Raw genomic sequence first — 25443 nt, 5'->3', positions numbered from 1 at the left:
TGGGCTTTGTAAAGAATAGAAACAATAGTAATGCATTCACGCTGCTGGGGTTAAATTCCTAATACTTTCATACAGTTCGACTACAAAGGGTTGCATGATAAAAGCTCCACAGCAAGTCTCAGTTCAGCAAAAATGCAGCTCCTTATCCACAGCGTGTTCCCCAGCCCCCATTGACATTAGCCTCTCCTCAGCCCATCAGCCAGCTGAACCGCTGCCAAAATATGCTTACTTACATTTCATTTTCCTACCTCCTGCTCCCTGGCTTCTTCTCCTTAGTTCCTTCCCCTCCCTTTCTCCCCCCTCTCCCATTATTTCTAAGCGGAGCACCAATTAAGGCAAACTGGCATCCTGGACAAGCTGTTGTGAAGGGGAGTTTTCATGTTTTTTTAATGTTTTTTTTTTGACCGAGGCCTCATCGTGGAGTAACTGTCCTGTTCTTTTCTGTTCCGTTCCGCAGATAAATGTTGTTTTTATCCATCAAGGCACCAGATGATAGGCAGGTGTGTCCTTGTGGGTGTGCATGCGAGTGGGAACGCATCTCATCACTGCTGCTGTTCAGTACTTCCCTCATTAAGCAGCACAGAGAAGGATGCACATCATCAGGTTATACACATTTAGATAGAGATGTATGAAGATCTGCACTTACATAAATGCACATTTCTTTTTTGTGCCCAGCGTTTTCATTCTAATTAAACACGAATATTACTTGAACTAGAATATTTAGGAATGTTCTTCTTTTCCTTTGCACAGCAGTCGCTTCAGTCTCACAGCTGTCTGGAGCTGGAGTCTGAACCTTGCCCTGGAAGCAGCATGAGACCTCTGCTGGTTGTGTTCGGGGCTTTAGCTCGATATAAAACGCCACCCAAAGGATAAAATGTTAATTAAACAAATGCAAACCCCTGCTGCAACAAGTCTAAATCCTTCTGCTAATTGTTACATAGAAACTAACAAGGCTGCAAAAGAGAATTTCTGGTTTTAGCTTTAGACTTTAGCATGTTTGGGATAGTTTACCTTAATGTGTGTGTAAATACATCATAGCTGTATTGATGTGCAACTATGACCTGCCGCTTTGCTTTCTTCCAGGTCAATTTGAGGTGCAAACCACCCCTGTTCTGTGGTGCAGTGACCTGTGAGGCTTCTGGAGGACCTGTCGGACCCACCTCTTCTACAGAAATACACACAATGATCTGGACAAGAATCAATGCAAGAGGACAGATACAGGAAATCCAAGAAGCATTTTATTATCTTACAGTCATAAAGCCTACATAAAAGGTTTGTCTATGAAAGACTTGTTGTTCTTAATAATTCAAAGCCGTTATAATAGATATATTGTAACAGAAATAATATCAAATATCAAGTGAGCAGCTGGAGATAGGCACCAGCTCCCCATGATCCGGAAAGGACAAATGGTACGTAAATGTTAAATGAGAACAAGGACAAGTGGGTAAAGATAATAGATGGATGGAAGGGAGCAGCATTTCTTATAGTTATTAACTTGTTTACACAAAGAATTAATACCTAAACCTGCAGCTCTATGACAAGCTTCAATTTTATGCACTTTACCATTCTGTTTCACTCTTATTGCAAATGTAATTTTCATCCTTTACAGGCAACTCCATTCACTCAAAAAGCTGTTGTAATCTACAGGACGCTCCCTCCACATACTTTCAAGGACTGCATGTCTACTAGCTAAGAAGCCAGAGATTTACGGTTGATAAAAACAACAACAAAAATTGTGAAGGACAGTAAATACTCGGATTACTGTTCAACAGTGTATTTACCAAGGGAACACTGTTGTTACATAAATGCCAAATGTGCAAACGAGCAACAGTATCTTGGAAAGTTCTAAAAACTAAATACATAATAAAGAGATACTGTGGGTTAATATTGTGGTTAAACTGCCCATAAAATGAGCAAAACAATCCACTATTGACTCTTAAATATAAAGCTTTGAGACTTGATCTGCAGTGCCTCGTCAAGACAAATATAATCTATTTAATTCCAAAGATAAATGCCATATTTTTCACAAGCAGACCTTTAGACACTGGCCTTATCTATATGTCAAAGACTAGTGGAGCAAATTACAGAGGTGATGAATCATGTGCGACAGAAAAACAGGCAGTAAATCAGACAGAATTTCTGTTTCTAATGTTCAGGACAAGCGGATAACACAGCGTGGTCTTTTTGATGCCTGTAGGTTTAATTATATGTATGAATTTATCTGTTTCATAGTAAATATAACAATAAATCAGTCTTTTCATTAGTATAGGTCATATGCTGAGGTGCATGCAGCTAACACACCTTCCACACATCTTATTCAGTAGGAGCTTAATGGCAAGAGGTTACATAATTGAGTTATTCACCTGCAGTGAATAATCTCAGATCTTCTGCTCTGGTAACATGATGAGATGTAGCGTCAGGTTGGCCTTTCTCCATTTAAGGTCACGTATGGACCCATAATTCAGTCCTGATGTCCTTGGTATCTCCACTCCTGTAAGGATACACTCCCCCAGTCCCCTCCAAACCACCATATGAACAAAGTCAAGGATTTTCTACACACTTTACCCCATAATCACTTTATTTTACTCTGCAGGCTGACAAATTTAAGACTTCTGCTTTGACTTTTACTATTAGAAATCACAAGCAAGTAAAATCTTTTGAGACATGAAGCGTCATTATTTAAACGTAAAGTATTTTTGTGTGTTATTATCAAGAACCTTCAGCTCTTATTTTATTTATTTTTTATTTTATGCTCTTCACAACATGTGTAAACAAAAAAAAACTCACAAACTTGTTGAATAGTTTTAAATAGAGCTGTACAAAGTGCATGTTTGTCAGTTTTACCTCTCATCATGGACAATTATGATTAGGGTGATTTTTGCTGTAATTTTGGTGCAGTTTGCTGTAAATGTCGGTTCAGAGCTCTTAGCTTGAAAAGGATAACATAAACACACCTCTCCCTAAAAATATATATGAAACACTGTGTCTTATGAGAGTGACAAAATAATTTGGAAGAACCAAAAAGCAGAGAAAAAATAAAATCTGATATGCTTCAATTAAAAAAATCAAGTAAGCTAAAGTAAGTAACTTCGAAATTAGAAAAGATTTTTTTAAAAAGGGACTAAGTTTGTGAAAACAGCAGCATCCAGTGATTCCTTATGATCCACAGGTGGCCATCTTGTTTCTAACACACACCATATGTCCAAAACTTGTCTTTAAAAAAAGGAGGAGAATATTTTCCATCTCCCCCGTTCTGTAAGTGTAAAAGTAAATTATTAATAAAAATGCTTTAAATATTTAACATAAAATTACAGACGGACCTTTTAAACAAAGCATGAAGTTGATGTATCACAGATAAAAACTGATTTACTTTTTACAACATTACATGGTGGAAATTTAGCATAAAAGGTGCACATTTTAGAACAAATATACATTTTTGTGACACACACACTCACATTTAAGGTCAGTTCAGCAAGTAATCTTTTTTACATCTAAAACATCTAAACTCTTCCTTTGCAGAAATTTTCCCATGGTTTGATTTTTCTAAAGTGCTGATAAATAAAAGTACCATATAAGCACGTTATTGACCTCTCAGAGGAGATCACAATAAAGGTTTTCTGTTAGAAAAACTTTGATAATCATGTAAATGTTGTTTGCACTTATGGTCACATACATCCCCACCTAGACAAGTAGCAACGGCAAGAAATTAAAATCCCAGCATCCCATGAAGGAATGCGTATTACCTACTATCTTCCATGGCAGTGTTTCAAACTAAAATCATCTTATATTGCAAAATGACAGAATTCTAGCTGTTTTGCTCAAATCCTGAAATTTACATTATGTGTGACTGTACGCAACATTGTGTGATCTCATACAATCTGTTAATGTTCAGAGTATGTGTTGAGGATGACTCTTTGCTAGCACAACACCAAAACAGTTAAATATTTGTAAACTTACTGAGTTATAGCCATTTTGGGGTTGCCTAAGGTCAATTCACTACAGCAGCCATCTTAAGTTAGCTTGACCCCAAAAGTTAATCGGTTGTAGAGGAACATCTAATGATTACTGTCTGAGAGTTTCACTGAAACAAGTCCAGTGGTTCATGAGATATTTTACTAACATGACACAAACACACATCTTTTGTTGTTTTTCTTTCAGCTGCTCCTTTCTGCAGTGGTCGCCACAGCAAGCGAAGTCGCACAAAAGATTTGTTTTACCCCGAATGACCCTCACGGACGCAACCTGAGCAATGTGAGCTCCAACCTGCAGCTTCAGGATTACAAGACCGAGGCGCTGACCGCAGAGCTACCTCATTAATAGCATAATAACTACACACAACATTTAACAGAAAGTCTGATTTAAGATCAAACTAAGTTGTGTTGAAACAACTGAGTAAAAGAGCATGTCTGAAACTTAAAAGACAAACCTTTTTTTAAAGTAATTGTCCGTTTATGGAACCTTTTCTTTTTTTCGGGGCTTCAAGCTGTGACTAAAAACAATATTTTGTGCACATTAACTTCAACAACGTACCCGATCTGAGTGCTGCTATTACAGATAAGCATCGCTGACAGCTTCCTCTGGCCTCACTCACACCCCTTCTGTTCTGCACAACAGTTCGCGGGCCAGCCACATGGTACACACCACCAAACCTCCCCAAATGTATACACACACACACTCCATCTAACCCAAACCCAGATCCAGCTACAAAGCTCCTTTTGTTTCATTCCAGGCCAGGAAAATCTCAACGCACGAGAGCCTTCCTCAGCGAAATGAGAATAGGTCCAACCAGCTCTGATGGGGCAGACGGGGAAGGGAGGCAGCTGAGCGTATTTTCTTGCCCCCATCTGGAAAGTATTGCTGGTGTATGTGTGCGTACACACAAGAAGCCTGTTTTTCCTCTCACACATGCTTATGTATGGTGAATTACACCGAAGCAGTTTACCGCCATCAGCACTAATAGAAGATGCAGAGGGTGGAGTTTCATAAAAGTAAAGCACTGAGTCTCAGGTGCCTCCAATCTGATACTTTCCCTGAAGTTATTACAGCCTAATGAGCACCATCAGATATGGTCGATGGGACACAGGTTTGTTTTGATTCACATATGGGCAGCATGCAGAAACTCAAAGCAAAGGCTGGCTAATATAGCTCACATTGCACAAGCAGAGCCTTAGATTCAGGAATGTTTACTCTTCTGACTTTTGTTTGAGCACACGGACATATTTTTAGCTGTCGCATATATTGTTGCCAGTGGATTGTGACAGAGGGAGGCTGTTTTAGATGCGCTGGCTTGAAACAATAAATCAAAGGTGAATCTTGAAGTTTCGATGTTAGCTGGTTTGGTGAGGAGACAAATGTTTGGAAAGGATTTTGCACGTCTCGGGAGGGGGTGACGACGAGTGCAGCTCCGTCAGGTCCTACCTGTTCTTTCACTCCGCTCTGGGTTCTGTGCAGCCGTGCTCTGCTGCTCCCAGTCCGGCCCATCTTGCTCCCACTGGCCCCGCACAGGCCCCTTCTCCTCCTCGCTTGATGGGAGGTCCGCCTCGCCCCCCTCGGAAAGCTACAACACAGAGATGCCATTGTCAACAGAGGAGGCCTGCTCTCAAGGAGGAAGATTGTAACAGGGCACTTATGGTCACAAAAAACCACAAAACAATATACCAGTGGCTGATTTCTTTTTTCCACAATTCCCTACATCTTTTTCATTTAGTTCTCCATTACACACTGAGCAAGAATGTGATGGAAATGAGGCCCTGCTTTTGCCACAGAGCAGCTTCAATCTGTACTTAAAGCCCAGCGGCACCAAAAGTGTAGGTTAATAGAGGCAAATGGAGTCATCTCTCTGTGTTTTTCCAGGGATGGAAATAGAATAGATTCACTCTCACGGTTTATACCCACTGTTCGTCAGGGGAAAAATGACTTATCATGATGAACATATTTCTAAGAGAGCGTCAAAGAGAAATGCACTGAACGTTTTGGGACGCTCTGACCTTCACATGACTGATTTCTGATGCAAGACATGTCCAAAGATACACACACTTTGCTTCGTTTAAGTCCATTAAGTATAACCTGCCTATCAGGTTAGGATCAACTCTTACATTTTGAAGCTTCAGGGTTAAAAAAAGGGCATAAAGAATAAGTGAAAAAGAAATCGAAGGGCTTTGTGAGGTTTGGACAGAGTCATTTAAACTGCGTGACTGTTCATGCTCAGGGGTTTTAATCACCACCACTCTGCTTCCTTTCTCTCAGAAAAAACATGCAGAAATTCCTTCCAAGCACTGAACAGGGACTGGAAAGTCTTGCATCCCTCTCCTTGCTTGTCTGCCCTGACCATTTTAGGTGTATGACCAAGTTACAGCAATATTGAACCAAAGTAAATGATACGAGCTGGAGATAAGCTGAACGCCACGCTCTGCAAGCTCAGAAAAATACCTCCATATGTGCTTGGCTTCCTTTTTGAATATGTGGCATGATGCTTTCCTATAAACAGTCAGTAAATACACAAACAGAGAGCTTACAACTCACCCACTGCTGATTGGGCATTGCCACAGAAGTTAGCACATCAGCCATGGCTCCCAACATCTGGTCAGTGCGTCCCTGATTCTTCTGCATGGCTTTCATTTCCTCCTAAAGCAAACAGCAGCTCCCGTCGCCAACTTCTGTATTCAATTCGCGGCGTACTGTACCTCAGTGTGGAGCTGAACCCACCTCGTTTTGCTTCTGAAACCTAATGCATAGGAATATCTGATCCAGGAAGAGGAGGGCTCGAGTCTCTCTCTCTCTCTCTTTCCGGACCTGGGAGCCTGTCCCTCTCCCAGCACAGACAGGTGTGCGTCTTTCTGATTGAGTCCAGAGTCTGGCAGCGTCCCGTGGAGGCTTCACCTGGACAGACAGGCAGGTTTTCTTTGGCCTCCTGCTGAGCTCATGGCAGTAGCAACTCTCCTCTTCTTTTTTATTCCTCTGAATGAGAAAACCTGACTGTCCTCTTCTGTCTTCTCTGAAAGCAGAAGCTGACTTTGCACATCACCCTCCCCGAAATGCTTCTTTCTTGTTCTTTATTGGCTATAGAAGACTACCCCCACCCCCTCCAAAAAATAAATAAACTTCACCTCCTTTCATCATTTGCTCTCGTCTTTTTTTTCTTCTTCTTCCTTTTTGTTGTTACTATCTGGTTTATCCCCCCCAATCTCACACTGAGTCAATCATTTCTTTATCTTTCTTTTTCTCTTCAGGTCTTTGAACTATGTCACACACACACACACACACACACACACAGTCTACATCCCTGCCCAAGTCTCAGGCAGTGACACATGGAGAGTGTGAACTCTTGGCCAGGAAGGGAAGCCCCAAATAAGGCATGAAAGCAGAGCATACAAAGCTTAACTATTTAAGAGAAGAGTCACTATTTGCACTCACATTTTCATTTAACTTCTTTAAATAAAATCTTGACTTCACTGTCAGTTTCACATTACACAGTTATTCCAGCAGAAAGTCCTGCAGGAAGTTCTCCAGGTTGCACCAAAAGTGCTACAGCAAGATGCTTCTGCAGCTATTTTTTGCCCAGGTCCCCCTTGAAAATGAGATCTGGATCTCAATGGGGTTTACCTGGTTAAATAAATAAATAAATTTACACTTACAAACAGCCATAAAGCTCCATGTATATACCCACGTAATGAAAAGATGATGGTTTATGAAACTGTGCTCTCATAAAATACTTAAAAAAAAATTAAATTGGAGTTGCTTAAAGGAGTCGAATTGACACGTTTAACTTACTCTGTTTCTCCAAACTGGGGTCTCTGCAACAGGTAATATATTAATTGTTTAGAACCTTTCCACTGAACCCCCTCTTCAAAAGATCTAAACTATCACTTTAAATCAGAGGGCTTGCACCATTGTGTGTTGATCATTTCATGCTGTGGAGAGAGCACGTGAGCCAACCGAGAATTTGTGTTTCTCTAACAGCATCATGTCTTTTTTTTTTAACTTTATTCAAGAACACAAAACACCTTTTTTGGCAAAATTCTGGCTCATGAGATTTTTGTAATCCTGATGTCAGCTAATGCAATCTCTTTTTTTGTCACTGAATTGTTCAGTGCTGTTGAATAAATAACCAAATAGGATATATTTCATCATGTTGCCGAGAAAGCTGTGCTCAGTGTTTAAAGCGACCAGTTAAACCAGTTAAAAGGCAAATCATCTGAGCCGAAGGTGATGAAGCTTCACCGCTCTGTAAACAGAGCTGAACAAGCAGCCAGACAGAATCAATCATGGTATTTGAAGTTGATTCTCTCTAACTAAATTAAGACATATTTTGAATGTTTTTCGGGGGGTCTGATCCTTCTAAAATTCTAATCCAAAACATCCCGACCTGTTACCCATGTGTCTTACAGCTGAACACAATTTGCTCCGACGGAAAGCTGTTCTCGTGATTCACCGTCTTAAACATTTTTCTTTTATTTCCACTAAATATGGGCTATAAGATGGGCTTTAACTCTGTTGTGTAAAAGTTTGTGCAGGACTATTTTTGTCTTTTGTTCGGCTGTAATGCCTGAGCCACTTCTTGCCTGAGTCTGTAAATCTGCATCGACGGACAGATCAGAATGATTTGGGATTGCCTTCATTTTTCTGGCACTTTCTGAGCAACATGTGTCTGAGTTTTTAAGCCATATGCAGACTGAGATGCTCACTTTGCCCTGTTTTGGTCATACTGGAGTCTGGGCCAAAGGTGGCCAAGCTTCCTGCATGAGAGCTGCTGAAAAGCTGCCCTGCAGAACGGCCGCCATATTTCTATTTGACTCCTTTTCCGTGTTTTTCTGCCATTGTAATATCTTCTTTGAGTATTTTACTCCTAAACATTTATCCAAAAAGTAACAAAGTCCAATCAGACGTGAAGAACTATGAAATCATGAGGAAAAACAGAAATGCATGTCACAGGTGAAAGGCCGAATCCTGTTCAGCTGCTTCGGTCGCAGCTTCCTAACTAAACCTCACTGTGACTGAATTGTTGTTAAGGTTTTTTTGTAAATCCTGGACTTTTCCTTCCAATGCAGTTTAACACATCACCTTCCATATCCTCTTTATAGCCTGTATGAATCTAGAGAAATCTGATGTGTTCACTCTTGAAAACAAAATTAAACTTTTGAACAATATGACTCGGACAGATCTTGAAAACTGAAAAAAAAAAAAAATATATATATATATCCAAATACTCACCTGTTATATGAGATTTCTGTGTGAAAAGTGAGCTTAATAATAACAAACAGGCAGCCATCTGAGTGTTTCATATTAACATGTGTTAACATAGAATCAAGGAATAAGGGAAGAAACGACTTTTTAAAATGTGTTTGTGAGAAAAAAAAATGAACCAAAGTGTTTGAGAAAATATTCCATTTTCTCCATTCCACCGTTTGAAACTTTGTTGTTGTTCTATTTAAATTAAAAACAAGGTCATTTTAAAATTATGCCATGTATTCTTTTCTGAGTAAAACAACTGAAACTCATTGCTCTTCAGCAGACTAACCGTGGATGTTTAAAAATTTTAAGTGATATCATTTATTATAATCTTCCCATCATTGATTCACGAGAGATACGGACATCTGCTCACTATTGTGCAAAAACAGTGGCTGAAAAATGTCCAATTAAGACCTACAGCCAGTTCGGTTACAGTTTCAGTCATGAATACCGCAGAGACACTGCAGCCGATCGCAGCAGAGTAATGTGGAAACACTAATCTCAGAGGTGGAAGAATCTGCTTCCAGAAGCTGCGCAAAGTTCATAATCCACATGACTCACACCATCAGAAGCCAAAACATCAGAATCAAGTTTTTTTTTTTTAAACCAGTCCAGATGAAAATGGAGAGAGTTGTGATTTTTTTTGGGAAAATATTTGCAGCTGACAGTGCTGTGCAAAACTTTTAAAACCCTTGAGAAGTGTTTATGCTTCACACCAAGGACCCAGACTTTCTAGTCATCTTTTAATTCGGTCTTTCTAAGTGGTTCTCTGGGTATTTTGATGGTCTTTCAAAGCTTTTTTTGGACTTTGGCTACTTTTTCACACATTTTTCGTGCTGTGCTTGATTCTGAACATGACTGCAAATTGTGCTGTGTGTGTGTTTTAAAAAATAAATATAAGGAACAAGTAGAGGACGAAAGAAGACGGGTCAGGAAATATAACCACGTTGGAAAGTCATGTTTGTAAGAAATGCAGAAAGAAAACCTGAAACAGGACCTGAGAGACACGTCAGCCTTCAGCCGATCGCCTACTGTATGTCAAGTTTCCAACTAATAGATACTATTTTGTGTCAAACTGTGTTATCTGTAAAAGTTTTATTTAACTAAAGAAATTGGATCAAATTTAGTCTTTGTGACAGGCTGCTGGTAAAAAAAAGGTGCCTAAAAATGTGATTTCTCTGCTACAAGACTGGATCATCTCTTGAGTAAAATATACCTGAATGATTAAAAAATATCATTACTTTTAAAATGCTCAGTTAATGGATAGAAAATGAAAAAAAAAAGTCCCCAAAGACTAAAAAGAAAGAACTTTTAAAGACCTTTAAGGAGCTATAGTAAAGACCACTTTAAAAATTACAAGGAAATCTGGCTCCATAGTAAAAATTTTTGAACTGTTCTCTTTTAGAGGTATTGTATTTGTTTCTTGGTGTTGTATTGCATAAAGAAGACAAGTCTGATGGACGAATGTTTCAATGCCACATCACTTTCAGTTGAAGCAAATATTTCAAAACTAATGCAGTATTTTTCACCAAATTGAACAACTTAACCTCTTTGTTCAAACTTGCCTCCATTCATTTTCTGCAGAGAGAGGTTGGGAGCTGGAGGCTGCACCATCTGTGGAAGGGTCTGTGGGGGGTACACCCTGGACTGGATGCTGTGTCCCCCTACAGACCTCCCTAACCTACCTCTTATCCAGTTCATAAATCATTCATTTTTTAGACTCTGGAACATTCACTTCCTGTCACGAGGAACATCCACTTCCTGTTGTTATCTCCTTCCACACATCGCCTCAACTCTCTTCAAGCAAGTTCAGCATCTCTGCTTCCTTCCTGCTTCCCTTCAGTCACCTGACTCCTGCTTTCAGACACACGACACAGGATCTGTCTGTAGCCACAGATGGAAGATGGAAACGATATAGCTCGTGAAGTCTGAGCAATGTGCTGCTAAGATCAGTCCTGCAGAGAGTGCCAACAGTCTAATATTAGCAGAGCGCATGTCTGCCTTTACAATCAGTCACTAAGATGGCTAAACTTAGCTCACTTTGTCCCAAGCCTCTTCCAAGTTCTCTTGCTGGGTACCAGGGTGTCTGGGGAGCAGCTGGACAGGCTTCTGCAACGATGAGTGAGTGTCTCTGCGAGGAATTTAAAGTAAAAGAAGAAAAAATAACCCCGACCCTAAAAGGAAATTCTGAGTGCTATCACAAGGTGGGGAAGCAGAACAAAATGTTCTCTCGCAGATGCATCATAATTATTCGTAAAGTCTGAAGGTTTTTCTTGGGGAAATCTGAGCGATGTGGGAGAAACAAAACGTCTGCTGGGTGAGCTATGCTGCCCTCATCTGGTTAAGAAGATTTAATTTTTTTTTTTCTTTTTTGGCATATTTAAAACGAAAAAGAGGAAAACATCCAAAATACACCAATCCCCACCCCGCCCTTTTGTGCCAAACAGACTTCCCTTTCCTCTGAAATTTCCTGCCAATTCCCCCTACAGACGTGCCTCTTTCTCTCTTCCTGTGTTTCATATCAGCAAAGACCCGACTAAGCTCTTGTGTCTAAACATAGAGCTTCACCTTTTGAGTAACAGGTCAGGTTAGACTTATGCTATGGAACTGAGCTCATGATCCACAGCCAAAAGGGCAGCTTCTGATGAGAACTCACCCGGGGCTTTCGATGGGGATTTTTAAAAAAATTACGTTGTTGGAGGCGCGCCACCTTCAAATGACCAACATGTCTCTCTGTAAACATTTTAAATCTGATAGGCCGCTCAGAGAACCAGAGAGCTCAAAATTATAACAAAAAAAAACTCTGTTCTGGTCTTCAAATTAGATTGAATGCATATTACCCGCCAACTTTCATGCCAGAGTTTTAAAGAAGGATTTTTTTATCTGTTAGTGCTCAGAGTATGTAAAGAGTATGCTTATCAACTACTATCACACCAAATTTTAGCTCAATATCTGTAAAACCAACACAGTTCCAGCCATTTTTGTGTTTGCTGACGTCAACAAGCTGTAGCTGCCATAAATTGGGTTGATCTCCAGAAGGTAATGAGCTGTAGATGCGCATCCTATGATTTCAATAAAATCCACCCAGCTGTTCATGAGATATTTTGCTAACAGAGATGCACAGGTAGTTACATTATCACCTGCCTTTTGTGGAGGAGGGTGATAATTAAAACCTGGATAAAAGAAAAATGTGGACAACTATAAGTTTAAATTGAACACGTTTGTAGATACATTTAGAGGCAATGTGAGCAGCAGCTGCAGCTGGGATAGAGCTGTTATTCGTGAGCTGTGTGAATATTTCACTGTCCAACACCTCGTAAACACAGCTCATGTCCCTGAGCTGTCCTCCTCAGTTCGGTCAGCAGGCGGCAGTCAGCTCCCCTCAAACAGAGACCAGCAGTTGCGTAACGAGCTGCAAATAAATGCACAGCCAGTCTGAGCTGGGCCCCTTTCCAGTTCAATATGAGGGTTAATCTTTTTTACGTGACCTTCGCTACGCCGGGACTAAGTCATTGCTGCTATGAATAAACTCGTTAACGCAATATTCCTGTCCACAAGGGAATGTAGACCAAAGTTGAGGTTAAATTTTAAACACGAGGCTTCAGACATCAAGCTGACCAGTTTGATTTTGCAAAATGAGTTGTTGTTTCACAACATCTGTGTCCATGTGCACAATAACTTTAGATCAGCGCTGCATTTCCAACCCTATTTGGGTGTGCCATCCCTGCTATGGGAGCAATTACCACTGTGGCCCTCTGGGTGAGAGCAAAAACCAGGGTGAGTTTGTTGTCCCAGCAAATGGGACAAAAAAAGCCCCAGACTTTGTCTCCCATTACAAAGAAGCTCTGGCATCATTCAGGCAGGGGGTCTTCAGCAGCAGAGCAGATTTGGAAGCCATAGCCTTAATGATTCAGTCACAACACTTTTTTTTTTTTTGACAGCAAGCGAGGTTTTCTCTCACACAACAGACGAGCAGATTCTGTGGGAGCCAGGAAGACGAGCGAGAGCGGAATAACTCAACAAACTGAGAGCAGGGGACCGAGGTTGGCTTGCTGTCTGTTTATTCCTCTTTAATCCTTAAATCTTCAGTAATCAGGATGAGAGGGAGAGAGCACGTTGCCTGACTTAAGGACAACAGAATCTATGTTGGGACCTGACTGATGAGGCAACCTGAGTGGCCAGTAAGAACAAAATAAAACATGACGGGAGGGAAGAGGGGGAAGTTCCAGAGCTGGAATCGGTTTGGGGAACTTAACCTGAACCAGTTTCAACAACTCACAAACAAGAAGAGCAGAGGACAGCATGAGAGGATGGTTTGACAACTGAGAGCAAAAGCAAGCCAGAAGAGGACTGAGCCATGGCTGGATTTTATAGGGTGAGATTTTGAATGTCTCTCTTTGTTCTAATGATTTTTTTTTCTTTCCCTGCTTTGACTCAAGTTTCTATTACAAAACATCTTCATGCAACTGAGACGCCTCACATATTAAGATTCAGAGGAAGAGGCCTGGCCAGAGTGCAAGGTGTTGCTCAGCAGGAAGTGTAGGCCAGAGAGTCAAAGTACCAGCTTTCTATGCAGAACGAGAAAACGAGAGGAAGTATTTTCATGAGATTAATCCTCCCTCTTCTACATGACAAAGCTCTGAATTACAAGAACGTTGAATAGTTATATTTTATCTGACACTGCAGAAGTTACTAATATTTTAGTAGCCTGTTAAACTGAAATGTTTGTAATCGGCTGAAAATGTTCTGATTCTGTAGAAAAAGTTATGAGAAGATGTGGAAATGTTGTGCGGGCCAAGGTGGACTGATGAATCTATTGTTAGCACTGGTTCCACAACTCATGTTTGAATGTCATGCAAACTGTACCTTTGTGGCTTTTTCCCTCGATATTTAATCATTTTTTTAAAAAATAACGAAAAAATGAACTTTTTAAAACCTCTGTATACAACACTGGCCTTGTTGTGTGGTCCTGTTAAAGCACAATGACAGACGCTGTCATCAAATTGGACTCCCAACACTTCCAGCTCCACATAATCTGTCTCAACCCAGTCCCCCCCTATTTTTGTACACTTTTATTCAGATTATTTTCAAAGACTGAGCTTCCTCAGGTGAGCAGCATCTCCTGACATGTTATTTATTGTTTGGATGGTTACTTTCACTTATTCCAAGCTTCATTTATTCACCCCAAACTTTTCTTCTCTCGATGACCAAGTCTGACCAAAACATAACAATACAGTTATATCATATGAGGATGTTATGTATGCATTGTGTAAAACGGAGACTTACAGATCAGTCACGCTGACAGGAGGGCTGAGGTGAGTTAAAGCTCCTCATCCTCTTTAATCATCATACCTTTAGGTCACCAGATCTGTTTAATGCAGCAAGTGTGAGTGCTGAGTGTAAGATGCCTATTCTGAGAGGATGTGTGCATTTTCTGAGGGCAAAACACAGATATTCACAGTCACCAACACATTTTGAACAAAATGAACTTGTATTTTTGACAGCAATTAAAATAAAACTCACTTAATGTCAGTTTTATATTAAAATAACTTTTTGTGTGCAGTTAAACCTATTTTTCTTTCTCTGCAGTAGCTTTTGGAACCAAATAATCACAATACAGTAAACTAAAGTGAAAATCCCTGCTCTTAATGGGGGTATAATTTGTTTAAACATTACAGCTTTAATAAAAGTCCTGCACTTTACAGACCATCCATCATTATGTCACATAATTAAATTTAAGAAAAATGAGGTCGATATCTCAAATATTTTAGAAACATTTGCTGTTTTTCTTTCTTTCAGGTGTGGTGCTGTGCAGCAGTCCTGACCGCCCCGCGTGATCCCTGACTGAAAGGGTCCCGATGGCGACTGCAAACGAGGACCCAGACCTGGGCGCTGGCCCATCAGAGGACTTGGATGTCTTCCAGGATGATTCGGACTGCGAGAGTTTACTCTCCGACGATTCTGTATATCCCCAGTATGAAAGTGAGATAAAGTACACAAAACCAGCTCAGACGCTGTATGAGGCCTGTATAAGGAACGACCCCGAAATCCTGGGCAGCATCATGGAGAGAGGGGTCTCAAAAGAAGAAGCCATGGAGCTGGACATCAATGGCAGGGTGAGAGGGAAAAAGAATCATTTCTGTCTTTATTGCACAAATAAAGTGGCTTTGTGTGTATTTCTGTAGAATAAATTACAGTAAAATGGTAAAATAGTTTATATCTGTCTTGTTCCTCTTCAGAATGGGCTGATGGTGGCTGTAACCAAGGGTTTTGTCGATATTGTCACCCTCCTGCACAAATGTCTGTTAATAGACATCAACCACCAAGACAATGATGGAAACACTGCCCTCATGATCGCTGCACAGGCTGGTGTGTAAGGAAATATAACGAACATCAACATATGAGCTTCAATCATTCCCAGGATAATAACTATGTTTTGATTTTTTTCTAATAAAGGCTTCATCACAATCCTTAACTATATCCTTAACTATTACCGTGGCGTGGACATGGAGATCCGGGATCCCCGCGGCTTCACGGCCCTCATCAAGGCGGGCCTGCAGGGCCGAGAGGAGTGTGTGGCCGCCCTGCTGATGCACGGTGAGTTCAGAACCCTGAGCACGAATCACCTGGACTCATTTAGTCGAGTCTACCCAGTAAAAGCTTGGGTAAAAACAAGTGTTTCCCTCACCGATGAGATGAAAGACGAGTGCTTCACAATGAGGGGTAGGTAAACTAAAAATACTTCGTTCAACGTGACAAAGCAGGACACCTGATCTGTGAACTAAGCTGAACTTTCTCTGGGATTAGATCAGCTGACACATTTGGAACGGAACAATGAAACGTTTCAGTCCACACTCGGCTTAAACTGTTTTAAATAGATTCAGAGACAAACGAGCCACAACATCTAAAAACCTAATAGCATGATTTATAGAAGGTCTCCTTAGAGTCCTGATCATAGACTTTTAAAAGAGATCATTGCCTGGCTTCATGTAATAATATAGTCAAATGCGGCAAAAGTACAAAACTATCTTCATCTACATTCAAAAGAATAAGCTGCATGTTTGACTTGCATAACATCAACATGTTGAGTTTATGTCTGTTAAATAATTTATTATTGTCAATGGCACATAAATCTAACCCTTAAAAAGCTAGTTGCTGAAAAAAAAATACATTAAGGAATTTTTCCACAAGGTTATAATCATTTTTTTACAATAAAATCAACAACAAAATCTATTAGAACTGATTCAGCCTCTTGAATTTAGTTGAAGTAATTAAAATTCCTTGTTAAGTGAATTAGAATATAATTTTCCAGGTTTCTTTAATAAGTCTTGTTTTCTCAGCCAGGTCGGTTTTATTCATTAAACAAGTAACAAAAAAAGAGGAGGTATTTTTTCATATGTGTGAATTATTTCTTCTTTTACTGAAAACTCACATATGAATTCAAACAGATCTGACAATACCTACTAAAAAAGTAATCTACTAAAAAAAACAATAATAGTTGACATTAAAATAAATCAGACTTGGTCACAGAAAAAAAAAAGAATTGGTCCTTTAAAATTATGTTCATCAAGCCCAGATAAATTACATTACAACAAACAATTGCTTCTGCTTAAAAGAAAGAGATAAATTTGTGCAGAAATGTTGTCCTTTTTTATTTTCTTTCAACAAATTTTTTTGTTTTAGTATATATCTAAGGTTTTTAAAATATGTGACCAAATGTCTCAGTTCTCCAAAAGCAGCTACATGGTGGTGGTGTTACACCGAGCTGCTTTCATTGCTTTCTGCCTCTCTCATCCCGTTCTGTAGGTGCAGACATGCATGCAGTGGACCTGGTCCAAGGCAGGGGTCTTAAGGACTGGGTCCTTAGGACCGGAAGGTTTGAGACTCTGTCCAGAATCCGGCGCCTGCAGGCTCGCTCTGTTGCCGAGCAGTTCTGTGAAAGCTACATACCTGAGTGGCCTGACTTGAAGCAGCTGGTAGAAAAGGCCTCCACTCCAAAATCAACCAGTCAGAAACTGAGGCAGCGCTTAAAAGAAAGCCTTTCTTTCAGCTTCCCACACGACCCCCAAGACAAAGGGGTTATGGACCATATGGTTCAGATAACTACAAGCATCCACAGCCCCCTGGTTGCCACTGGTTGCCGCCCACTGTGTCCCACAAGTCCCCCAGAGATTGGGAAGCGACGGTTTGCCATCCCAGAACTGCTGGAAAAGCACAGCAGCAAGGAGCTAGAGGAGAAGACGGTGTCCCACAGCAACGGCTCCATCACCTCCGCTTCTCCCACAGCCCTGTCAGCCACCTCTGTTTCCCTGGCCTCCTGCTGCCAGGATCCAGAGCGCAGGGAAAGCTTGCCGGTCGGTGGCATAAGAAGCTTCATCCCTCGCAGCATGGCGCACAGAAACAGCATATTCCCCTCAGGCTGCATTCCCAAGATTGAAGTGACAAAATCTGGGGATCGAACACCAAAGAAGGAGAAAAAGAAGAGAAGGCAAAAGGGCTACTTGGAGCCTCCTGTTTGGAAGTATAAGCAGGCCAAAGAAGAGAAAAAGAGAGAAAAGAAAAAGCAGGCAATGCAGAAAGAACAAGATAAAAAATCTAAAGGGTCCAAAAAATCCTCCAGCAAAACCTGAGTCAGCTGGCTTCACTGTGATAAGAAGAAAGATTAATCTCTGAAATCAGATGTAACAGGAGACAAAAATCTTTGCAAAACAACTTTGGGAGCAAGCAATGGACATAGACTTGGATGGATTTGAGCTTTTGCTTGGGATGAAAGAGATATAACTAGAATAATTTACATAATTCATCCCTGATGTTTAGGGGTGGATGTGGGGGGTTCTTACTGTAAGCCATAACGGGTCGGAAGGACTTGGAAAGTCGCAGTATGAATCACAGACCTCTGCAATGATGTTATATTTTTGAAAAACTTTTTTTTTTTGTGAAAATCTTATCAACCCATGTTCTGCAAGCTTTAAAGGTAGCATCATGGTATTTCGCTTCAGTATGACCAAATAGCCATTAGCCTGTACTGTTTATACGATATGTGGGATCAATGGCCTTCAGAAAATGAATAAATGTCTCAGTTAACTTTTATTTTTGTGACGTTAAAGGGACCGAAAAAGACAAAACGTTTGCTTTGTTTGTCTACACTCTGTGTTCAAAGGCAGTTTCCATTTGGTTGATTTTTACATGGCACTGTTTGATTTGGGTTTTTTTTTATATGCGTAGCGGTGTAGCATAATCGTTACAGCATTTGAAATAAAAAGATTATCTGAACAAGCATGTGACTGGCCAGCCTCTTCTCTGGGATGTAACCTTAGATACTCCTTTCAAAATAAAGTCCCTTTGAGCTTCTTACGACAGCCTATAATGAGCAGGCTCTGTGGCATAAAGTGGCTTTTGACCCCTAGCTGCCAGTAATCTTTTAATCCACAGAGGGCTATCCTTACACAACTATTATCTGTTTTATTAGTGCTTAAAACTTCAACTTTCACATGGTGGAGAGTGGCTTTTAGAGTTGTTCTTATCGAGCTGCATTTCGCAATAAATACTCGCAGCAGCATCAAAAAAAAAGAGAAGCCAAATGCGTTTTTTTTTCTGATCTTGTGATAAAAAAAGTCACAAAGTCACATGTTATTTTCAGAAGTGTGGCTCACTTCCTCTCTGCAGTGGGGAACTTTGTGACCTGAGGTCATTCCTGAAACAAATAGCTCAGTAAGGGTTCAGTGAAGGAACACATTAAGCATCTCTCCTGAGACTCTGGCTTTTTCAGACATTCAGAATAAGACAGTCCGTACGGATTCGTACCTTTGTGAATGAACAAACATCGAACAGTTCCTGTGAAAAACTGGCTAATTTTATTTTACCCCGAGTTGTGCAACAAATGGAACCGTTCCAAACTGTGTGGCTCATCAAACCACACAAATGAACGATTTAAGAAAAAGAATGTAAGAATTTTTTTTTTTTTCCTTTGACATGTCAGCTAATGTGAAATCTTCCAGCTGTGTCTGCAGCTGTGAGCCAAAATGGGCAGATTACAGAGCCTGAGAACAAGGAGGGGAATTTACTGTATATTACGGACGTGAAGAAACCGCTGAGGCTTCACTGAATGAAGCGTTGTCCCACGGTGTAGGCTCTTTGGCATCTGAAAGACAAACATCAGCTGCTTCAATCACAGAACACTGAGAGCGTGAGCAGAACTCTCAGAGCAGCTTTTTGTACCATAAGATGATAAATTTAGTCACTGGAGCAACAAATCCTCCACTGATCCATCCTTAAAATAAAAGATGCAGGGCTGACCAGACATCGTCAACAAAAATAGTGATAAATGACAAAATGAATCAGTTCATGCAGCACTGGCTAAAGGTCTTAGTAAGTCTTTTTCACGTTGCAGCTCTTGACGTACTTCTGCCCCGTTACACAGCTTATAACAGCTACATTCAGTGGGACTGGTTGTCTGTATTGTTCGTGTCTATGTGGGCCTGTGATGGACTGCTGACCTGTCCAGGGTATACCCCGCCTCTTGCCTCATGGCCAGGAACAAGCGGGTAAAGAAAATGGGTGCAAAGGATAGGATGTGCACCCCCCAGCCATGAGAACCACAAAAGTCACACCATCTATAACAGTGGTGTCCAATCCTGGTCCTGGAGGGGCCACTATCCTGAGTGTTTTAGATGTTTGCCTGTTCTTCAGCAGGTCTTTGAGGTCTGCGGGAGCCTGGTAATTCAAATCATGTGTTTCAAAGCAGAGAAACAACTAAAACATGCAGGATAGTGGCCCTCTAGGACCACGATTGGACACCACTGATCTATAAGTATCAGTCCTATAAAAAAATAAATACCAGAAAGAGATTTGGTGCAAATAATCCAGTTTTTAATGATTTCACGGGCAAGACTACAATAAGCTACAAAAGGTCTTACGTAAGGTTTAAAGAGACTAAATCCACCTCTGGACACAGTTGTGGAGCAAGGACCATATGAACAAAGAGAAATAGCCTTGAATACATATGAAAGCTGATTAACTTTTTTTACGAAACAAGCCAAACTGAAATAAGAAAATAGTGATGAATTTTGACGAAATTCAACAAACAATACCAACCCTGTTACACACAAACTGTGTGTGTATCATGTCAGTGGCGCTGAGGCTGCGAGTGTATCAGTCCGCTGGGAGTTAAATAAACTGTAGGCCTGACCAAAGGTGGACTGACATAGTCACAGCCTCAGCAGTAATAGCATAGACACCATCAGTGGGTCTACGTTCTGCATGTCATCCTTGTAGTAACAGGGATCCTGTTACGACAAAATTATCAAATGGTGTCACGCAGAAGTGTTTATTATTAGCTAGTGTAGTGTTCTTTGACATTGGTATGTCATTTCTGAGAAAGAGTTGTTCTATAAGCTTGAAAAACAATAAAGAACAGGCCCTGGTTTGGTTAGCTACCAGCCTGGAGGAAGACGTCTGACCGATGTCGGGGGCAGATGAGACACCAGCTATTGATAACTATATGAAAAGACATCACTTTAAAAATGACCAGACTATCCCTTTAAAGTCAGTACTCATAGCTTTGGCCAAAACGACAGGAACAGCTATAAACTGGGGGTGAAATCATTAAAAATGTACATTTGGTGAAGCTGCATGGTTAATATTTAAACACAACCATGTTAAAACATCTGATATGTGTAGCATTTAAACCTATTACTGCATGGCTTCTCCTGTTTAAACCACTCAGTGAGAGGGACCTCAGGAAAGCATGTGCAGGAAAAGTTTTCTTCAGGCAAAAATCTCTAGAACGATGATGAAAAGATAACAAGTCTCCACTCCTCTTCTCGGAACCTAAAAAAAAAAAGAAAACCAGGAGTGAGCTTTGCTTTGGAGTTCATTAAAAGAAGAGACAGGCGTGGGGAGAAGAAGTAAAAGAAGAAGAAGAAATAAGGTTTGTAGCCTCAAACTTGCTGGATTTGACTGGGAGAGACGCTTTTGTTGACGCACATTCCTGTGGGTGCAGCGCAGACTCAGACCCGCGGAAGGGAAAGGAAAATGAGAGGTTTGGCGAGCAACAGGAAAACCGCTCAGAGAGCCACATTCCAGGCTGAGCAGAGTCTGTGCGGAACAATGAGGGGTGGGACGACAGTCTGCGCCGTTTAACAGAAGAAGAAGAAAAAAAAAACACAAACTCTAATCTCGCCCTTTAATCAGGAGCTGGGGACGGCAGCCGGTAGAGACAGCCTGAGGCTCTCAGAGCGGAAGGACGCGGGTTCGAGTCCCGCCGTGAGACGGTGGCGTCGTCGCCTTATCGGTGCGGATCTGGACCGAGATAAGCTGACAGCTCGCTGTCTAAAACCCTCCCTGCTCCTTGCTCTAGAAGCAACTTCTCTTTCGTGACTGTTTTTTTTTTTTTTTTTTCCTGTTTCTGTGAAGAGAAACTTGTTCACAGAAGCGGCGCCTGGTCGGTCATCGAGGCAGGGGGGATGTGAGCTCTCAGCGGATGAAACATCTGCAGCCGAGCCGCTGACTCCTGCCATGAGGCCAGCGGTGTTTGTTCACATCTGCTTTTCTCACTGACCGCAGAGGAACGCTGCTGGCTGGCTCTGATATGGGAGCCGTGCGAGGTTTGCATCCGTCCTGCTAAAAGGGAAGCAGAAAACAGGTAAACACTGATTTTGCTTTCTTTGTTTATTTGTTTGTTTGTTTGTTTCCGTGGCTTTGTGTAGATCATGACATGTCCAGAGATGTAACCTCTTTAGTAGAAGTAGCACTAAATGTAAGTTGACTTTTGACAGCAGGCCACGTGTTTCTAGATGTGAACAGGTGTAAAGTGGACTATATTCCCCCCCCCTTACACTTAACCCAGGCTGTAATACTCAATCCTGGCTAATTAACTCCAAACTGTCTCCTCTGCTGTGACACAGAAACACTGATTTATAAAAGCAGCCCAAACCACTGGGAACAGCCTGACCTTTTTACAACCTGTTCACTTCTGATATTTACAAGTTCAAGTGATCCACGAGGCTGATTAGCATTACTGCAGGAAATATTTACCATCACAACACAGGGTTAAGATGGTTTGAGGTAACCGATGCATTAAAAAAAAAACTGATATGAAAACTGAAAACTGAAAATCTTTAAACCAAGCGGCTCCAAACAAAGTCTACCTTAAACTGTCTAAAAGAGCCAATAATTGCAAATGCCTTCCTCAGGCTTTTTTTGCAGGATAAGTTTCTTTTTGTTTTGTTTTTTTACAAAAAGCTCCTGTTATTTTCACACCTCTTTTGGTTTCAGACCAAAGGTTTGCTCAACAAATTTGCGCGCTGACTAATCACTTCTGCAACATTCAATCACATTCATCATGGTTTTTTTTTCTTTGTGATAAAAGAACCTAAAGTGACACTTCTAACACGTCTGAAGTAAGGACCTGCAGAAAGGTTATGAAGAGTTAATATCTTACCTGTCGTAGATAGCTCTTTGGATGACCTCAGTTTGCAGAGACAAGCCAACCAGCATGTCTGACTTTCACCGCCGTTCACACAGAAGCTGTTTTCTAAACTTTTCCACTGCCGTCAGTTTTGCAGCAGGTAGTTATTTCAGCAGAGACTTGGCAGTACTCCTACAGTAGGTGCTCCACGTGCTACAGCTAGCTTGCTTATTAAACAGTGCTCTCACTAATTGCTATGGATTTTTTTTGTGATTGGAGTTCTTTAAAAAGGCAGCAATCCACTTTGGTTTTGGCCTAACTCTGACTAACCGTTAGCTCATCAATCCAGTCTGAATTAAACTCTTTTTCTGCAAACTGAGGTCATTCAAAGAGCTATCTACGACAGGTAAGATATTAAATGTTTAAAGGTTTCCTATAAAACCCCACGTTTTCATAGAGACTGTATGTTAAAACGCTGCTGATTTCCATTTAACTGTAGAAATGAATAAAAGTTTTACATTTTTACTTTTTATTCAGTGTTAGGATGTAATTATTGCTCTAACCACAGACTTTGGGATAAAAGTTCATTTGTGTTCAAATGCATGCACAGAATTTGTTTATTGGACAGATAAGTTTGACCATATCTCTAGGATGTCAATCCTCCCCTTTTATTTTCTCCTTTTCCCACACATCTTAACCCCCCCCCCACACACACACACACACACACACATTAGGAGATGTTTGCCCTTTTTAACTTTTCAGGTTTCAGATCATATTTCCAGGTTTCTGCGGGTGACTTCCTACTCAAGTGCAAAATATTCAAACTCCTGCTTGTTGTTTTTCCTTTCATTGTTTTTTCTCCTTTGTAGCATCGAAACACAGTGTGTGTGTGTGTGTGTGTGTGTGTGCACAACGTGTCTCTAGTAGAGTGTTTGCCATTTCCTTTCTCAGACAGGATTTTTTTTAAATATATATATATATATTATATACTTGCATTATATACGATGCAAGTAAAAGCAGACAGGAAATCACTGAACCGCAGCTGGTTTCATCTCTTTCTGTGACATGAAGCTGCAGCCCGTTGCAGGTTTTGTATCATACGTCATTAAGCACAACGCAGCTTCATTTCACTTTCAAGATCTTTTTTTTTTTTTTTTCCAAGATAAGTTGTTTTTTTTTCTATGTGCAATGAGGCCCCGGCAGAGGGGCAGGATGAAGACGTTCGTGCCACGCCATGTCCCCACAGATGGAATGAGAGATCTGCCTCCCCGGGTGCAAAGATGAGAGGATGAGATGACGATGAGCCGTTCCCCGCAGGTCAGGCGGGGTGTAGCTTCGGACCAAGCTCAGGGAGGGTTTCTCTGCTCTCGTATGAGTGATGACACAGGCCCTGCAGAGGAGAGGTTCACTCTGTGGGCGGAGCTCATCTGAGCACAGATTTATGCGCCTAGGAAGCCTTAGCTGCTTGGTAAAATATGGCGGTTGTGGTTTGTTTTTGTTTTTTTTACGCGCTACAGCAATAACTTTCCAACTGTCACCCTGTAACCCTGTCAGGAGACGTGTCCAAAGACAGATTTTGTCTTGTGTTGCAATCAGACTGCCGGTGAATATCTTGGAAAGATATTGTTTTTATTGCCTGCCGATAAAGGCGGAAAGCAGATCATGAACCAGTTGACAGATTTTAATGAAACTGCCAGAAAGAAATCATTGGATGTACATGTAAAAGTGATTAACTTCTGGAGTCAACCACATTCAAGATGGCCGCCACGGCTAGGGGACCTTAGCAAACAGAAATGGCTGTAATTCAGTCAGTCTTACAGCTATTGAGCTACAGTTTGGTATGGTAGTGGATGAGAGTCATTTACAACACATACTCAAAGCTTGTGCAATTGTGCAACTCTTTTCCTAAAACTTTGGTGTTAACTGTTGGCGTCAACCCTGTCTGTCTGTTAGCAAAATATCTCATGAACCACTTGACGGACTTTAATGAAAGTTTTAGAAAGTAGTCTTTAAATGTACATCTAAAAGTGACTAACTTTTGGAGTCAACCGCATTTAAGGTGGCTGCCACAGCTAAGCGACATTAGCGAACAGAAAAACGCCTACAACTCGGTCAGTTTTACAGATATTGAGCTAAAGTTTGCTGTGGTAGTAGCTGAGAGTCATCCTCGCAATATTGCATACGATCTTGCAAAACATCGTTCACTTCATTTGACCAAAACGGCTTTAACTCTGTCCCTTCTCAGCATGAAAGGATTTGAGTTCATCCACATCACGGTTTAATTTCGAAACCAGGCAGTTTTGTGCGTTCTTAAACACACACAGTTAAAAAAATATTTTGCTAAAACATATTCCCATGAAATGTGTGTACCTCTGTCCTCAGAGACAGTTCACGCTGCCTGATGAAATGACAAACGCGTGCGGTAGCTTCCTGGAAACTATCTGACTGCATGCGTCAAAACTGAAGGAGGATATTCAAAGGTCTGTGCTTACGTTGGCAGGTTTCACTCCCAGATGTGTGAAGTTTAGTTAGTGAAAGAGAAGAGAGTTGGGTTAGTTTTGCAAATTGGCGTATTGTAAAATATTTCCAAACAGAACTGACAGCACCGGAAGAACTGAAAACGGAAGCTTTTTAACGAGAGAAAAGTCCTTCAGAGGCTGTCTGTTGAAGCATCTAAGATTAAAACGAGCTGGAAGCCTGAAAATCCACGTGCACTCAAGCCAGACAGTGTTTATTGTGTGAATGCTTTTAAGCATTCACACCATTGTTTTCCTGTTTCTCTTTATTATCTATTATTATCTATTATT

The 25443-nt window shown here is 40.9% G+C and overlaps 3 protein-coding genes across 4 annotated transcripts in view; 2 read left to right on the top strand and 1 right to left on the bottom strand.

Moving 5' to 3' along the window:
* arhgef25a (Rho guanine nucleotide exchange factor (GEF) 25a) overlaps nucleotides 1-6938 on the bottom strand; it is a 48114-nt gene extending 41176 nt beyond the window's left edge. Inside the window, exons 1-2 of one of the 2 annotated variants that reach the window (XM_037977025.1) lie at nucleotides 6523-6938; nucleotides 5419-5557 (exon numbers count right to left, since the gene is read on the bottom strand). In XM_037977025.1, coding sequence (XP_037832953.1) covers nucleotides 5419-5557; nucleotides 6523-6618 — 235 coding nt within the window. In that variant the 5' untranslated portion in view covers nucleotides 6619-6938. The remainder of the gene's footprint in view (nucleotides 1-5418; nucleotides 5558-6522) is intronic. The other variant, XM_037977026.1, reaches the window with a different exon arrangement.
* Nucleotides 6939-13122: 6184 nt separating this feature from the next.
* Nucleotides 13123-18505, top strand: ankrd33aa (ankyrin repeat domain 33Aa). The gene is made up of 5 exons (XM_017415003.3): nucleotides 13123-13603; nucleotides 15028-15344; nucleotides 15468-15597; nucleotides 15685-15825; nucleotides 17035-18505. Exons 2-5 carry the CDS (start codon nucleotides 15087-15089, stop codon nucleotides 17856-17858), a joined length of 1353 nt encoding a protein of 450 aa, XP_017270492.1. The 5' UTR covers nucleotides 13123-13603; nucleotides 15028-15086; the 3' UTR covers nucleotides 17859-18505.
* Nucleotides 18506-21100: 2595 nt separating this feature from the next.
* Nucleotides 21101-25443, top strand: part of acvrl1 (activin A receptor like type 1) — a 16107-nt gene continuing 11764 nt past the window's right edge. Inside the window, exons 1-2 of the mRNA XM_017415224.3 lie at nucleotides 21101-21520; nucleotides 21643-21871. The gene's annotated coding sequence lies outside the window, so the exon portion shown is untranslated. The remainder of the gene's footprint in view (nucleotides 21521-21642; nucleotides 21872-25443) is intronic.

This window comes from Kryptolebias marmoratus, linkage group LG8 (genome assembly GCF_001649575.2).
Source record: "Kryptolebias marmoratus isolate JLee-2015 linkage group LG8, ASM164957v2, whole genome shotgun sequence".
Lineage (NCBI taxonomy): Eukaryota > Metazoa > Chordata > Actinopteri > Cyprinodontiformes > Rivulidae > Kryptolebias > Kryptolebias marmoratus.
This window is presented reverse-complemented; position numbering and strand designations above follow the sequence as displayed.